Source organism: Myotis lucifugus, unplaced genomic scaffold (genome assembly GCF_000147115.1).
Source record: "Myotis lucifugus unplaced genomic scaffold, Myoluc2.0 scaffold_3, whole genome shotgun sequence".
NCBI lineage: Eukaryota > Metazoa > Chordata > Mammalia > Chiroptera > Vespertilionidae > Myotis > Myotis lucifugus.
The window spans coordinates 27,047,425-27,063,055 of record NW_005871051.1 but is presented as its reverse complement, the minus strand read 5'-3'; the positions used below and the strand labels follow the sequence as shown (position 1 = coordinate 27,063,055).

At 40.0% G+C, this 15,631-nt stretch overlaps 2 protein-coding genes across 2 annotated transcripts in view; both read left to right on the top strand.

Annotated features, from left to right (window-relative positions):
- Positions 1–2,843, top strand: part of LOC111827311 (nucleolin-like) — a 4,634-nt gene extending 1,791 nt beyond the window's left edge. The window contains exons 2-3 of the mRNA XM_023759169.1: positions 474–587; positions 2,463–2,843. Coding sequence (XP_023614937.1) covers positions 504–587; positions 2,463–2,843 — 465 coding nt within the window. The 5' untranslated portion in view covers positions 474–503. The remainder of the gene's footprint in view (positions 1–473; positions 588–2,462) is intronic.
- A 355-nt stretch (positions 2,844–3,198) lies between these two features.
- The window catches only part of LOC102429750 (nucleolin-like), a 14,406-nt gene continuing 1,973 nt past the window's right edge, over positions 3,199–15,631 (top strand). The window contains exons 1-7 of the mRNA XM_023759165.1: positions 3,199–3,302; positions 4,065–4,151; positions 4,652–4,790; positions 6,448–6,572; positions 7,203–7,326; positions 10,960–11,117; positions 12,157–12,227. Of these exons, the coding sequence (XP_023614933.1) occupies positions 3,200–3,302; positions 4,065–4,151; positions 4,652–4,790; positions 6,448–6,572; positions 7,203–7,326; positions 10,960–11,117; positions 12,157–12,227 (807 nt within the window). The 5' untranslated portion in view covers position 3,199. The remainder of the gene's footprint in view (positions 3,303–4,064; positions 4,152–4,651; positions 4,791–6,447; positions 6,573–7,202; positions 7,327–10,959; positions 11,118–12,156; positions 12,228–15,631) is intronic.

Sequence of the window (15,631 nt, the reverse complement as noted above, 5' to 3'; positions counted from 1 at the left end):
TATTTTAAAAAAATAAAATATATTTTCAAAATAAATAAATAAATAAACAGGTATGCTAAATGAAGGCAATAGGAGGAGGGGAGATCGTGTGTTTGAAATTGTTATTTTTAATCCTCACCCGAGGATATTAATTTTTAAAGAGAGGGAAAGAAAGACAGAAATATCGATGTGAGAGAAACACCCATTGGTTGCCTCCTGCATGAGCCCCAACCAGGACCCAGGCCCTGCAACCGAGGTATGTGCCCTTGACCAGAATCGAATCCGGGGACCCCTCACTCCGCAGGCCAATGTTGTATCCACTGAGCCAAACCAGCAAGGGCTAAAATTGTCTTTTTACCTAAGATTGGTTTACCTTATTGGTAATATTTAACAGAATGAAAAGTGGATTCTGAGAAAGGGAGATGACTGCAGGCAAAATGTGAGTGGCCTGAAATGTGGGAGGTGTAATGTGCTAATGACCGTGTCTGTTGTAGGCTGGTAAAAATCAGGGTGACCCCAAGAAAATGGCTTCTCCTCCAAAGGAGGTAGAAGAAGATAGTGAAGATGAGGAAATGTCAGATGAAGAAGATGAAAGCAGTGGAGAAGAGGTAATTATGTACAATTTAATGCAGAGTCATGTACAGTCGTGTTGTATGTGTGAGAATACTGGCAAAGGTAAGATTGTATTCCTTCATAGATGCCCTGTTGTAATGGTTGAGTGTTTCACAAGCTCTTCATTGACCTGTCAAAATACCATAAAGGTAAGTATTTGGATGAGCTTGAGAGAAAAGATCTGGAGCCGCCTCCTCATGTGCCCTCCACAGGGCTTAGTGTGATGATGTATTAAATCATTTTTCCAGTTTCAACTTGCTAGCCCCACATGCTAGATGAGGAAACAGCCTGGACAGCTAGCTGTCTTGTATGTGGTGGTGCTGGGCATTGTATTCAGGTCTGGGTTTAGCCTTACCAGATTCCTTTCCTAGCTGCCAAGCAGGTCTCTGTTCTTTTTTAAAAAAGATAGATATTTTTATTGATTTCAGAGAGGAAAGGAGAGGGACAGAGATAGAAACATCAGTGATGACAGAGAATCATTGATTGGCTGTCTCCCTTACTCCCCCTACTGGGGATCAAGTCCACAATTGGGGCATGTGCCCTGACTGGGAATTGAATTGTGACCTCTTGGTTCATAGGTCGACACAACCACTGAGCCACACAACTGGGCAGGTCTCTGTTCTTTGTACAAGTTTTGTAACACTAGTCACTGTGTTATAATGTTGTGGAGTGAGGAACGCCAGCTCCCTTTGTACTGACGATGACACTTTGGTACTCTTGGCTATTATTGCTTACTGTAAAGACAACTACAAGTCTTATTTTAACACATAACTTGATAAAACTGGTGGTCAACAAGAGGTAGCTTTGAGTGTGACTTGAATATAGATAATGTTTTTATCAAGTTAACTGCCCACTCTAATTTGTATTAATTTTGCAAGGACTGTCCAGCCTATTTGATACTCATTTTATCTCTGGTCTTAATACTGAACTTTCAGTGAACTTTATACCACCTCCCCAAATGATTTAATAACACTTAACAGAGCTCTTAGTTACAGAAATTAATTCATAATCCTTAAAATACCATGTAACATTGGTTATCATTGTTAGAAGAGAAAAAAGGTGAGGCTTAAAAAAATCTCTCCTAGCCCTAACTGGTTTGGCTTAGTGGATAGAGCATCGGCTTGCAGTCTTCGATTCCAGTCAAGGACACATGCCCGGATTGTGGGTTTGATCCCCAGTAGGGGGTGTGCAGGAGTCAGCTGATCAATGATTCTCTCTCTCTCTCTCTTCTTCTCTGAAATCAATAAAAATATATTTTAAAGAACTAGAGCCACACAGTAGCAGATGGGATCTAGACAGTCTATTTTCAGAGTGGATTTAAGGTGTGCTGCTTCAAAGCTGAAGTGATTAGAGTATGAGGTGTAGAAATTAACAGGTGTGGGTCCAGAGGTATTTGAAGGGTTCATTATGATTATACATGTTACCTGAAAATGAGGACTATGACTGCACAGGTATAGAGAAGGACATGTAACATGACGCTATAGTTTTAACATGCTAGCATATATCTAATGCATGTGGTCTTGAACTAGAAGGCAGTGCCAGAATTTAGCAGTCATTTATGAGGGACCAATACTCCCTTTTTGAGTTTGAAAATAGACTCATGTTTGTTTGTTTTTACAAATATTTTTATTGATTTCGGAGAGGAAAGGAGAGGGAGAGAGACATAGAAACATCAATGATGAGAGAGAATCATTGATCGGCTTCCTCCTGCATGCCTCCCACTGGGGATTGAGCCCACAGCCCGGGCATATGTCCTGACCTGGAATCAAACCATGACCTCCTGGTTTGTAGGTCGATATTCAACAACTGAGCCACACCGGCTGAGCGACTCATGTTTGTTTTTATTTAATCTTGAGGTTATCATTCCTCAGAAAAAAGGCAAAAAGGCTACCACAACTCCAGGAAAGAAGGTGATGGTTTCCCCAACAGAAAAGATTGCAGTTGCCACAGCAGGCAAGAAAGCAGTTGTCACCCCTGGCAAAGAGGCAACAGCTATACTGGCTCCTGGCAAAAAGGCAGCAGTTACACCAGCCAAAGCCATAGCAACCCCTGGTAAGAAGGAAGCAGCCACCCCAGACAAGGGAGCAGGGAATGCCAAGAATGCCAAGAAGGAAGATAGTGATGAGGAAGATGATGGCAACAGTGAAGAGGAGGATGAGGTTGAATTTGAGCCAGCAGTGATGAAAGCTACTGCTGCTGCCCCTTTCTTGGATGATGATGATGATGAAGATGGTAAGGTGTTCTATTGGTAGTTCTTGGGCTCTTCTCTTGTTTGCAAGGTACATTAGGGGTGAGATTGTGGGGTGGGTGGGCAACATGCAGACATACTCCTTCCATGACACCATGGGGATTAGATAAAAATCCTCCCAGGGATTCTCCGTGCTGGTTGTATACTACTGAGAAAATGTTTAACAGCACATTCTATGAGTAGTTTTCATAATATAGGGTTTTGCTTCCAAGTAATCTGTTAATTCTTGCTATAACTACTAAGCACAGTATTGTATTATGTAGTTTTTCCTTTAGATTTATCTGGAACTAATGTTAGCTTTATCTGGAACTAATGTTGGTTTGAGGATAATTCTCTTGAGTTTTTGACTAGGTAGAACCAATGGAGATTACACCAGCCAAAGGCAAGAAAGCTCCTGTAAAAGCTGTTCCTGTGAAGGCCAAGAGCACAGGAAATGAAGACGAAGAGGAGGATGAAGATGAAGGTAATTGAGTTAGATTCTAAAGTGTATTGGTATGAGTTTTATTTATTTTATTTTTTAAAATATATTTTATTGATTTTTTACAGAGAGGAAGGGAGAGGGATAGAGAGTTAGAAACATCAATGAGAGAGAAACATTGATCAGCTGCCTCTTGCACACCTCCTACTGGGGATGTTCCCGCAGTAGGAGTAAGGGTAAGGTACATGCCCTTGACTTTAATCGAACCTTTGACCTTTCAGTCCACAGGCCAATGCTCTATCCACTGAGCCAAACCGGCCAGGACGGTATGAGTTTTATTTAAAGGAGGTATTTGAATATGTGTCAGGAATTGATTGGGTGGGTTTTCATTTAGATTCTGAAAAAGAAGCTGTGAATTCTCCATGGTCCAGAAGGAGAAAAGCCTTTCCTGTGGGGGCCGAGGAGGACGAGCAGGACAACCACTGTGATGACAAAGGCTATGAGGAAGAGGAGGAGGGTCAGAATGACCCAAATTGGCTATGTTAAATGGTGGCCAGTCTCAACGATTTCTAGTTTAAGGGAAGTCCTTGGGCAGGGACTGTTGCATTTCTGTTATGAACTTGAAGAACTTTCTAATTAATTTATAAATGCTTTTAAAAGTATTTTGACCAGACCTAATCCATGTGTCTTGTGAAGAATAGGCATAACATAGGTATGATATTTGTGGAGAATGTAAGAACTTCCAGTTTACTTACTAGTGGCACAGACAGATCAGTAAAAATACAATATTTTGGCTTTTGCCCACAGATCATATTAAAAAAACACCTGATAAACAGAAGAAGAAAATGGCCAAACAGAAGGCTTCCCCTGAAACCAAAAAACAGAAATTAGAAGGTAACTCCTTTGTTGTGTTTTTTTGTTTTGTTTTGTTAATTTTCACCCAAAGATATTTTTTCCATTGCTTTTTAGAGAGAGTGGAAGGGAGGGAGGAAGGGAGAGAGAGAGAGAGAGAGAGAGAGAGAGAAACATCAATGTGAGAGAAACACACTGATTAATTGCCTCCCGTACAAGCTGAGACCAGGGGTGGGGATCGAACCTGCAACCCAGGTACGTGCCTTTGGGAACCAAATCTGAGACCTTCAGGTGTGCAAGCTGATGCTCTAACCACTGAGAACACCAGCCAGGGCTCTTTCCTGTGTTTTAAAATATAAGGGACACATAGAGAATTTTATCTTGGTGAAAACCAAATCTTAAATCACGAGCAAGGATTTTAATTGCAGCCTGGTGTTAAAATACGCCAGTCTTTGATGAATTTTCTTTTAGCATCATTCTTTCTGAACTGCTTATTTGACTTGTGTGTGTTGTTGTTGTTGTTTTACCTTTTTGTATGGCAGCTGAACCACCTGTAACTTTCAAACTGTTTGTTGGAAACCTGAATTTCAACAAAACTGCTGCTGAACTAAAAACTGGTCTCAGGGAATTTTTTGCTAAAAATGAACTCACAGTTGTTGGTGTCAGAGTCAGCTCGTCCAGGTAAATACCGGTAAATTAAGAATGTTGTTAAGAGTTTATCAGCCTAGCACGTACTGTCCCTGGAGAATTTAGGATTCCCCGTCGCTTTCTGTTTCACTGTGGGTCACTAGACTTCCATTTTGTCACATCCTTCCATTATTGCTCTTCGCCCTTTGGTGGGATTTTACCTCAGTCTCTTGCAGTCAAAATGAGTATTTAAAACCCTTCAGTGGCTTGTTTATTAAACCTACAAGATTGAACTTTGCTACCCCATTTTCCTAACCAAAGCATTAAAATAATCCCAAGATCTTCCAAGTCTTTACAGAAACGTATTTTCATGATTTTCCAACCGTGAGCAATGTTATTTGCCTAGAATTATGTTAGCTAAGCCACAAATTTAATCACAAAACCCCCAACTTTGGTGGTAAATATAGTTCTGCTTTTTTGCTGAGTTGAATTTCATCTTTTCTCACTTCTTTCTCATCAAAAGCAAATGTCTTAGGTGTAAGCCTGTTTTGTACAACTCAGAATTTCTCAGGTAGAAACAAAGGTAATCATACTAGTAAACATTTGCTGGGTGCTCACTGTTCAAGGTGTTGCTCTTAGTGTCTTATTTATATAACTCACTGACTCCATAAGACAGTCCTCAGTGGTGATTATTGCCATTATCCCCATTTCATCGAAGAGGTGACTAAGGCACAGAGAAGTTATGCTGCATGCCCAGTATCACAGCGAGAAAGGGGCAGAGCCAGGACTTGAGCCCAGCACTCTGGCTCCAGAGCCTGTCCCTGGCTCTTCTAGTTTTTGTTAGCTATATTTTGGAATATTGTTGCATTTGCAGTAAATAAGGATTCCTTTTGTATTAAGAAAAAATTCTTACCGTAACAGCCCTTGAGTTTGTTAACAGTTCCACATTAGGAATAATATTTTTGTTCCAGTAAACAAATGTAGATGGCTGCTTATTAAAAATAAAAGTTCAAAAACTTGTCATTTTAAGCTTCATTTTCTATAGCTTTTGGTTAACTCTGGTCAGTTATTATTTTTTTTAATATATTTTATTGATTTCTTACAGAGAGGAAGGGAGAGAGCTAGAGAGCTAGAAACATCGACGAGAGAGAAACATCAATCAGCTGCCTCCTACACACTCCGTACTGGGTATGTGCCTGCAACCAAGGTACATGCCCTTGATTGGAATCGAACCTGGGACCCTTGAGTCCGCAGGCCGGCACTCTATCCACTGAGCCAAACCGGTTAGGGCTCTGGTCAGTTATTAAACAGAAAACCAGTCCTTGCTCTAGAACAGGGCTTCTCAACCTTGGCATGGTTGACCTTTTTGTGGTGGGCTGTCAAGTTCATTGTAGGCTGTTTAGCAGCTTCCCTGAATTCTACCCACAAGATAATAGAAGCACTGCCCCAGTGGTAACAGCTGAAAATGTCCCCAAATATTGCCAAACTCGCTGGTGAGAACCACTATTTTCTGGGGACTCCCTGGCACTGATATTGCCAGTTGGTGGAGCCTTGGTTTGAAATTGTAAATTCAACAACTGCTTTTTACTTGATACTAATTTCCACTCTCACAACCAGTGTGATGAGCCAACCAGAAGGCTTGTGCCTCTTGATTTAACGTGTGTGTGTGTGTGTGTTTGTGTGTGTTTTCCTTTCTTCTTCCTCTCTGTAGGAGATTTGGTTATGTGAATTTTAAATCTGTTGACGATCAGGAAAAAGCCCTGGAACTCAGTGAGACAAAGGTCCTTGGGTATGAAATTAAATTGAAGAAACCAAAGGGAAAGGAAACAAAAAAAGGTATGCAAATAAGGTAATTTGTTTATAGCTACCTAAAAGACTGCGTCAGGCAGGAATATCATCTTCTGTCTTATTCCGTGCTCAGTTACCAACAGGTCACCTGCTTCCACATCACCAACTTGGCCCACCTTGCTCTCATTCCAGTTCTTTACCTTACTCTCTGTCATTTTCTACCTTATCTTCTCTGTCACATGTTCACTGCAAGACTCATGCCCTGGCTACCTGCAACCCATCCAGCTTAAAGGTCACTTCCTCAGATCCAGAAACCTTTCCCTTACCCCAGACGAGGCTATGTCTTCTCCACTAAATGTTCTCATCTCCCCTTTTACTTTTCCTTCCTGGCACTTAGCACAATTTGTAATTATGGGATTGTTTATGTACTGGTTTTTCCCCCACAAGACCACATTCCTATATTTTCACAGCCTGCATGAAGCATAGGCCCTCACCCAACCTGTATGTTCAAATATTTGTTTAGTTCAAATATTTGAAGGAGTATGCATTGTTGTTTCCTCTCTTCAACTCTTGTGAAATATTTTTTGTGTGTGTGAAATATTTTTTTCTCTCCGAGAGAACTTTTGATGCCTATGAGATCTAAATGCAGACTAAAAATACTCTTTTCTATTTATGTAGATCGAAATGCCAAAACACTTTTGATCAAGAACTTGCCTAGCAAGGTCACTGAGCATGAACTAAAGGAAGTGTTTGAGGATGCTTTTCAAATCAGATTTCTGAGCAATGATGGGATAAGTAAAAGGTATGTTTCGTACCTCGTACTGAAAAGAATACATGTCTACTGGATCCAAACGTGACAATTTCATTCCATTCTCCCAAATCATTGATGCCTGATTTTAGAGAATGAAAGAGTAGTTAAGTAGCCTTGCTATTAGAAGATCCTGGTAGAAAACAATGTTGGTATCATAGAAAAATGGAGACTTATTCGACCAAATACAAGATTGAAGATTGGAAGAATTCAGCCATAGATAATCTTCATTCCTCTCTCTTCAGGGCTAGCTCCAGTAAAATAACACACTTTGTGACTTGCCTGGACAGGTACCAAAACAGAACATTAACTTTGTCTATTAGAATTATACTGTGAACCCTGGCCATTTTGCCTCGGTGGTTAGAGTGTTGGTCCTCAGATGGATAGTCGCAGGTTTGATTCCCAGTCGAGGACTTGTACCTGGGTTGCAGGTTTGATCCCAGGTTAGGGTGCATGTGGGAGGCAACTAGTCGATGTGTCTCTCTCTCTCATCAATGTTTCTCTTTCTCTCCCCCTTCTTTCTCCCTTCCATTCTCTCTCTAAAGATCAAAGGGAAAAATATCGTTGGGTGAGGATTAAAAAAAAGAATTATGTTGTGAGCAGTTAATGAAAATTATCACCGTGTGTCCAAGCTTTGATAGGGTAAGAGGGTGAATATGGTGAAGTTAGAATGGATGGAACAGAATGTACTTCGGAGGGATTTTCAGTGAGGTGAAAATTGAATATCAGGTTTCCAGACACATTTGAGCTGAATTTGTTGGTGTTGGTGTACTCTAAAACAACTTATGCCAGTATATTCTGATGAACATAATCTCTACAAAGAATCCTGCAGATTTAGAAAACAAGTCTGAAAACAAATCCCAAATTGTTCACAGTGTTTTCTGTGAGGAGATTGGCGGGCACTCTGCATGCTTGTGGTCAGCAACAACAAAGCAGAAATTCCTGCCAAAAGCTATATTAATTCTCTAACTTTAATTAAGTTGTAGTTAGATATACTTAAATGTTTAGAATCATTTAAGATTTATTACAAAGGGGAGCTGAGAGAAGCCCAGAATCCATGACCATATGAAATAAAGCATAGTGCCCAAGTCAGAATGAGTGTGGTGCATTCTCTTCAAGAATATTCTTACTGCCCTGGCTGGTGTGGCTCAGTTGGTTGAGTGTTCTCTATGCACCAGGAAGGAGATTGCCGGCTCAATTCCCAGTCAGGGCACATGCCCAGGTTGCAGGCTCAATCCCCAGTAGGGGGTGTGCAGGAAGCAGCTGATCGGTGTTTCTCTCTCATCGATGTTTCTATCTCTCTCTTTCCCTTCCTATCTCTCTAAAAATCATTTTTTAAAAAACCATAATGGGAGAAAAAGAGAGAGAGAGAGAGAGAAAGAAAAAAAATAATGGGGGACACATCATAAACAAAAGTAATTCAAAATGGATCTAATATCTAAAGGTAAGAGTTAAAACTTAGAAAAAAACACACAAGAGTAAATCTTTGTGATACTAGGTAAAGATATTGCACAGACAATAAAACAGAAGATTGAGATGTTAGCCTTTATCAAAATTAAAAACATTTGTACTTCAAAGGACACTATCCAAAAAGTCAAAAGAAACCACACACTGGGAGAAAATATTGCAAATCATGTATCTGATAGGGAACTTGTATTCAGAACATAGAAAGAACTCGTACAACTCAAATTAAAAGACAACCCAATTGCCCTAGCCAGTTTGGCTCAGTGGATAGAGCATCGGCCTGCGGACTGAAGGGTCCCGGGTTCTATTCTGGTCAAGGGCATGTACCTTGGTTACAGGCTTGATCCCCAGTAGGGGGCGTGCAGGAGGCAGCTGATTGATGTTTTTCTCTCATTGAAGTTTCTAACTATCCCTCTCCCTTCCTCTCTGTAAAATAAATTAAAGAAAACCCAATTTAAAAGGATTTGAATGGACATTTCTCCAAATAAGATATAGAAATGGCCAATAAGCACATGAAAAGATGTTCAACATTAGTCATTAAGGAAATGCAGATCAAAACCATGATGTGATACCACTTCAACCCACTAGAATGCCTATAATAAAAAAGGCAGACAGTAACAAGTTTGGGCAAGGAGGTGGAGAAATTGGAGTCCTCAAACATTGCTGGTGGGAATGCAAAATAGAGCAGTTGTTTTGGAAAACAGTTTTGCAGTTTCTCAAAATGTTAAACATACAGTTGCCATATGGTTTGGCAATCCTACTATTAGGTATCTACCCAAAAGAAATAAAAACTTGTAACTATACATTTCTATGAATGTTTGTATCAGATTTATTTATACTAGCTAAAAAGTGTAAATAACCCAGAATGTACAACAGCTGATGAACAGATAAACAAAATGTGGTACTTTCATACAGTGGAATATTATTCAGTCATAAAAAGGGGTGAAATACTGACACATGCTATGACAACATGGATGAAACTCAAAAACATTAGGCTAAGTGAAAGAAGCCAGACACAAAAGATTGCATATTTGTATAATCCTATTGATATGAAATGTCCAAAATAGGCAAATCTATGGAAAACATTGTAGTGGTTGCCTGCAGCTGGGGGATGGGAATGAATGGGGGGGGGGGGCGAGGAACGAAGAATGACTGCTGAGGGATACTTTTGGGGATGATGAAAATGTTCTAAAATTAGATTATGGTGATGACTGTATAATTCTATAAATATGCTAGAAACCATTGCATACTTTACATGGGTGAATTAAATAGAGTATGTGGCCCTGCTGGTGTGGCTCAGTGGTTGAGTGTCGACTTATGAACCAGGTGGTCACAGTTCAATTCCCAGTCCTGGGTTTCAGGCTTGACCCCCAGTAGGGGGCGTGCAGGAGGCACCCAATCAGTGATTCCCATCATTGATATTTCTTTTTTTTTTCCTTTTTTTTTAAAATATATATTTTATTGATTATTTACAGAGAGGAAGGGAGAGGGATAGAGAGCTAGAAACATCGATGAGAGAGAAACATCGATCAGCTGCCTCATGCACACCTCCTACTGAGGATGTGCCCGCAACCAAGGTACATGCCCTTGACCGGAATCAAACCTGGGACCTTTGAGTCCGCAGGCCGACGCTCTATCCACTGAGCCAAACCGGTTAGGGCCATCATTGATATTTCTGTCTCTCCCTCTCTGAAATCAATAAAATATATATATATAATAAAAAAAATAGAGTATGTGTATATTTGCTTTTATATGTACAGTTTATTATCTCTAAGGATAGAAATTGAGTGGCAGGAAGACTTCATGGTATCTATCTTTTTGCATTTTGTTTTTTTGTTTTTTTAATATATTTTATTGATTTTTTACAGAGAGGAAGGGAGAAGGATAGAGAGTTAGAAACATCGATGAGAGAGAAACATCGATCAGCTGCCTCCTGCACACCCCCTACTGGGGATGTGCCCGCAACCAAGGTACATGCCCTTGACTGGAATCGAACCTGGGACCCTTCAGTCCGCAGGCTGATGCTATATCCACTGAGCCAAACCGGTTAGGGCTCTTTTTGCATTTTGAATCTTGTATATGTATTACCGTTTAAAAAGACAGATAAATACAAATACTAAATGCTGGCAGTTCTCCCTCCCCACCCCATCCCCACAACTGCAGAATTGCCTATATTGACTTCAAGTCACAAGCTGATGCAGAGAGAACCTTGGAAGAGAAGCAAGGGACAGAAATTGGAGGGCTTGCCATAGTTCTGGAGCATGTTGGAGAGAAAAATCAAGGCCAAGAAGAGAGGGCCAGGAAGAACAGAAGTTGGAGAGGTAAGCATGCTAAAGCTCTGTAGATGGAGACTTACGAGGGGTGTCAATTAGGTTAGGGGCACTTGGCACTTTTAAATACAATTTTCTCCCTGTATCAAAAACATGTAAGTCATCCTCATAATTATATCAAGCTAATGAGCATTTTCCTAGTTAACTGTAACCTTGATGTCTGTAAAAGAAATGGCACTTTGAGCCCTGGCCGGTTTGGCTCTTTTGGTTGAGCATCATCAAATACACTGAGAGGTCCCCAGTTCGATTCCCCGTCAGGGCACATGCCTGGGTTTCTGGCTCGGGTTTCTGGCTCGATCTCCAGTTGCGGGCATGTAAGAGGCAGTCTCTCTCTCTCTCTCTCTCTCTCCCTCTCCCTCTCCCTCTCCCTCTCCCTCTCCCTCTCCCTCTCCCTCTCCATTCCTTTTTAAAAATTCAATAAAAACATATTTAAAAAGAAATGGGACCTTGAGATACATCAGTTTGGTTTCCCTTTTTGGGTACCCTTAGGCTTCTGTTTGAACAACCTCTTAAACTTGTGGTTTCAGAATGCGATATTTAGTTCTCTTCAGACATTTAATTATTTTTAAGAAGAGTTGTTGTCAGGTTTAAATCAGAAACCCCAAGCCAGTGCCCCTAATCTGATTGGTAAGCATGGTGGCTTATACAGCATTTATAGGAAAAAGCAATACAATTTGTTACAAATGTGTTTTTTTTTAAAATCAAGACATTTCACATAAAAATTGGGATTCCCAGCTTCTTTTGCTACATCAGGAAATCTGGCCACCCTGTGGCTGCAGCCCTACCTGCCCGAAGTCCTACCTGTCTGCAGCCACCTGGAGAGAAGCAGCCGTTTTCTCTTAACTGTGGCATTTGCTGTTTGTGCAGCCTCCACCATTCTCTAAGTTCTCCCTAACTCCAAACCAGTGAACAGCACACTTACACTTTGAAAAAATAGTTAATACTTTTTATTCCAAAGTAGTACTTTCTTCCCTATTAGTAAAGATGACATTTTAACATTTCTTATGCATTTATCTCTTTCAAAAAATAGGAAAACAAAAGATAGAACAAGAAAGCCACACATTTCAAGAAAAATGGGAGAGAGCTTATTTCTTTGTGGAGGTAAAGAATGTTCCTATGTGTTTAATATGCAAAGAGAGTCTGTCTGTGTCGAAAGAATATAACCTAAGATGCCATTATGAAACAAACCACAGTAGGAACCTTGTTGGATATACAGAAAAGATGCGTGATAAAAAACTCAATGAACTGAAAAAAAGGTTGAAACTTGAACATGATTTGCTTTTGAATGTGAATAAAATAACTGATGCTGCCATGAAATGTAGTTACGTGTTACGTGAGAAAATTGCCCGGGCATCAAAACCCCTTACAGATGGTGCGTTTATAAAGGAATGTCTACTGAGTGCTGCAGAAATTTTGTGCCCTGAACAGAGACAAGTGTTTGCCAACATAAATCTCACTGGTAATATTGCTGAGCAGCATGTTGCCAATGTGACTGAGAACTTACAGAATACCTTGCAAGAAAAAGTTAAATCATTTGTGGCTTTCTCTATTGCAGCTCATGAAAGCACTTATATAAATAACGCCCCCCAGTTAGCTGTATTTATTCGTGGTGTTGATGAAACTTTTGATGTGACTGAGGAACTTTTGGACATGGTACCCCTGACGGGCACAACATCGGGAAATGACTTATTTTTATGTGTTGAGAAAAGTCTTAGAAAATTTGATGTAGACTGGTCAAAATTAGTAAGTGTTAGCACAGATGGTAATTCTGCAACGGTTGGTGTGAAGCAGCTTATTACAAAACTTAAGTCTAAAGTGTCAGGGCTTTGCAAAGACACAGAACTTAAATCTGTGCATGGCCTCTTTCTCCAAGAATCCCTTTGTGCTAAAAAGTTACAAATGGATCATGTCATGGACATAGTAATTTACACCATAACGTGGCTGCATTCCCATGGCTCGACCCACAGGAAGTTTAGTGCTTTGTTCAGTGAGTTAGACACACAGTATGGACACCTGACCTACATGGAACTGAAGTGGCTGAGCCGTGGAATGGTGCTAAGGCAGTTTTTTGAACTGTTGGAAGAAATTGACATTTTCATGTCTTCTAAAGGAAAATCTGTGCCTCAGCTTCGTAACAAAGGTTGGGTCAAAGACCTAGCCTTTTTGGTTGACATTATGACTTATGTAAACATGTTGGATGTTGCTCTGCAAGGGCATTCGCAGATGGTTACACAAATGTACCATGCAGTTCGCTCTTTCCTAGCGAAATTGTGTCTTTGGGAAACTCATTTGGCAAGAAACAATCTGGCCCACTTCCCGACGCTGAGACTAGTTTCTGAAAATGAAAGTGATGGGCTGAACTACATTCCCAAAATTAAAGAGTTGAAGACTGAATTTCAAAAAAGGTTCTCTGATTTCAAACTTTATGAAAACGAACTTATACTGTTCAGCTCACCTTTCTCAATTAATATTAATAATGTGAATGAAGAGCTACAAATGGAGGTTATTGAATTGCAGCACAACACTATATTGAAAACCAAATATGATGATGTTGGAATCCCAGAATTCTTCAAATATCTTGGGAATAGTTACCCTAAATATAAAAATCATTGTGCAAAGATTCTGTCCATGTTTGGAAGTACATATATTTGTGAGCAACTATTTTCTGTTATGACACAAAATAATACTATTGTTCCCAGTTAAAGGATTCAAAGATGAGTTTGCTCCTGCATATTGCTACGAGAGGTCCCCAACCTGACATTGACTGACGGGCATTAGTGAGTAACATCCCATTTTAGATTTCAAATCTGAGGAGTAACAAATTAAAAAACTCTGAGTAATTATTTCTTTTTCCAAATTACATTTTTCTAATGTCAACTTAAAGCACAATCTCTGGCATCATTTGTTTGTACCTTATAACATAAAATAAAGTTTGATTATACCCTGGCAGTTTATTTCTCCTATGCTTTGCCTTTCTGGTCCCTAGAATTATACAAATATATAAACCTCTGCCCTAAAAGTAGCCACATCTTTTCCTAAAGGCACTCATGAGCCAAGGATGTGAACCAGAGAGTCAACTGGAGAGAATGAATGTTCAGATGCCTAGTGCATTCCTATCCCCAAGGACCACAGACCTGCGGCTGCAATCGTGGGGCTCAGGCCCGACTAACCCCCTTCTACGGACCAAGCTGGTGTGGTATAGCCAATGGGCTTCTTAATTGATGCTTCCATTTTGGATTTGCGCATTTCTAAAATTTCAATATTATTGGTTGTGGCTGGCCCAGGAGTCATTGTCATTCTGCCTCCTACAGGCAGGGATGGACATGCCCTTGCTTTGGGGCCACCCTGAAGGGATGCAGAGTGGATGTTGTGTGTAAGAGCTTATGAACATTTTTCCAGGGAGAAGGCCCATAACTGCAATTGGGACTTGACTGCTCATTGCTGCAGAAACTACTTAAGCAATTAGTTTAATTATAGCAGTCATATATATACATATATATGTGTATGCATATATATTATTTACATTTAGAGATTATAAGGAAATAAAGGGAAATTCCTACAATCTCATCAACCAGAGGTAAGCCCTATAAATATTTAGGCATGTTTTCTTTTAGTTTTCTATGCATTATTTTATATGGCGGAGTATACAGTGGAACCTCATTTCTTGAACTTAATTCTTTCCAGAAGGCTGTTCGAGAAGTGATTTGTTCTAAAACCAAATCATTTTTTCCCCACTAGGAATAATGTAAATTGAATTAATTGTTCCAGATTCCCAAATGATTCCCTGGATGTTTTGTTGTTGTTTTGTTATTCCTCACCTGAGGATATTTTTCCCATTGATTTTTAGAGAGAGTGGAAGAGGGGGAGAGAGAGAAACATCAATGTGAGAGAGACACATTGATTGGTTGCCTCCCATACAAGCCCCCAACAAGGGGCCAGGGATGGAGCCTGCAACTGAGGTATGTGTCGTTGACTGGAATCAAACCAGACCCTTCAGTCCACAGGCCTACGCTCTATCCACTGAGCCAAACCTTTCTTATATACAGTACATGTATAGTGCACTGTTTAATCTATAAATAAATACTTTTCTTAAATTTATGAAAACAACCCCAACTAGCCTTAAATGAATTTTTCATGTATCTCTGCCTTAGGAATGCTATCACCAGCTAACTGCTTTTCCTTTATCCAATCAACAACAGTTTTTCTACCTATTCAATTACCTGTGATTGTTGTTTTGGGATCACTTTCACACCCTTTAGCAACATTTGCATTCTTGATAGTCTATGTTTTAAAATTGTGCTAAACAAAAGCATTCTCTCCTTTGTTTGCTGCCTGATAGATGCTTTTTGTCATGCTGAGGTATCAGCATGAAAGGATTGTCAGGTCAAAAACTGAAGTTTTGGTCTACAACTGAGACATTTTTTCTGTGAACAACTTGGTCAAGAACCGTATTGTTCAAGATGAGAGATGTTCGGGAACCGAGGTTTTAATTTTTTTAATCTCTG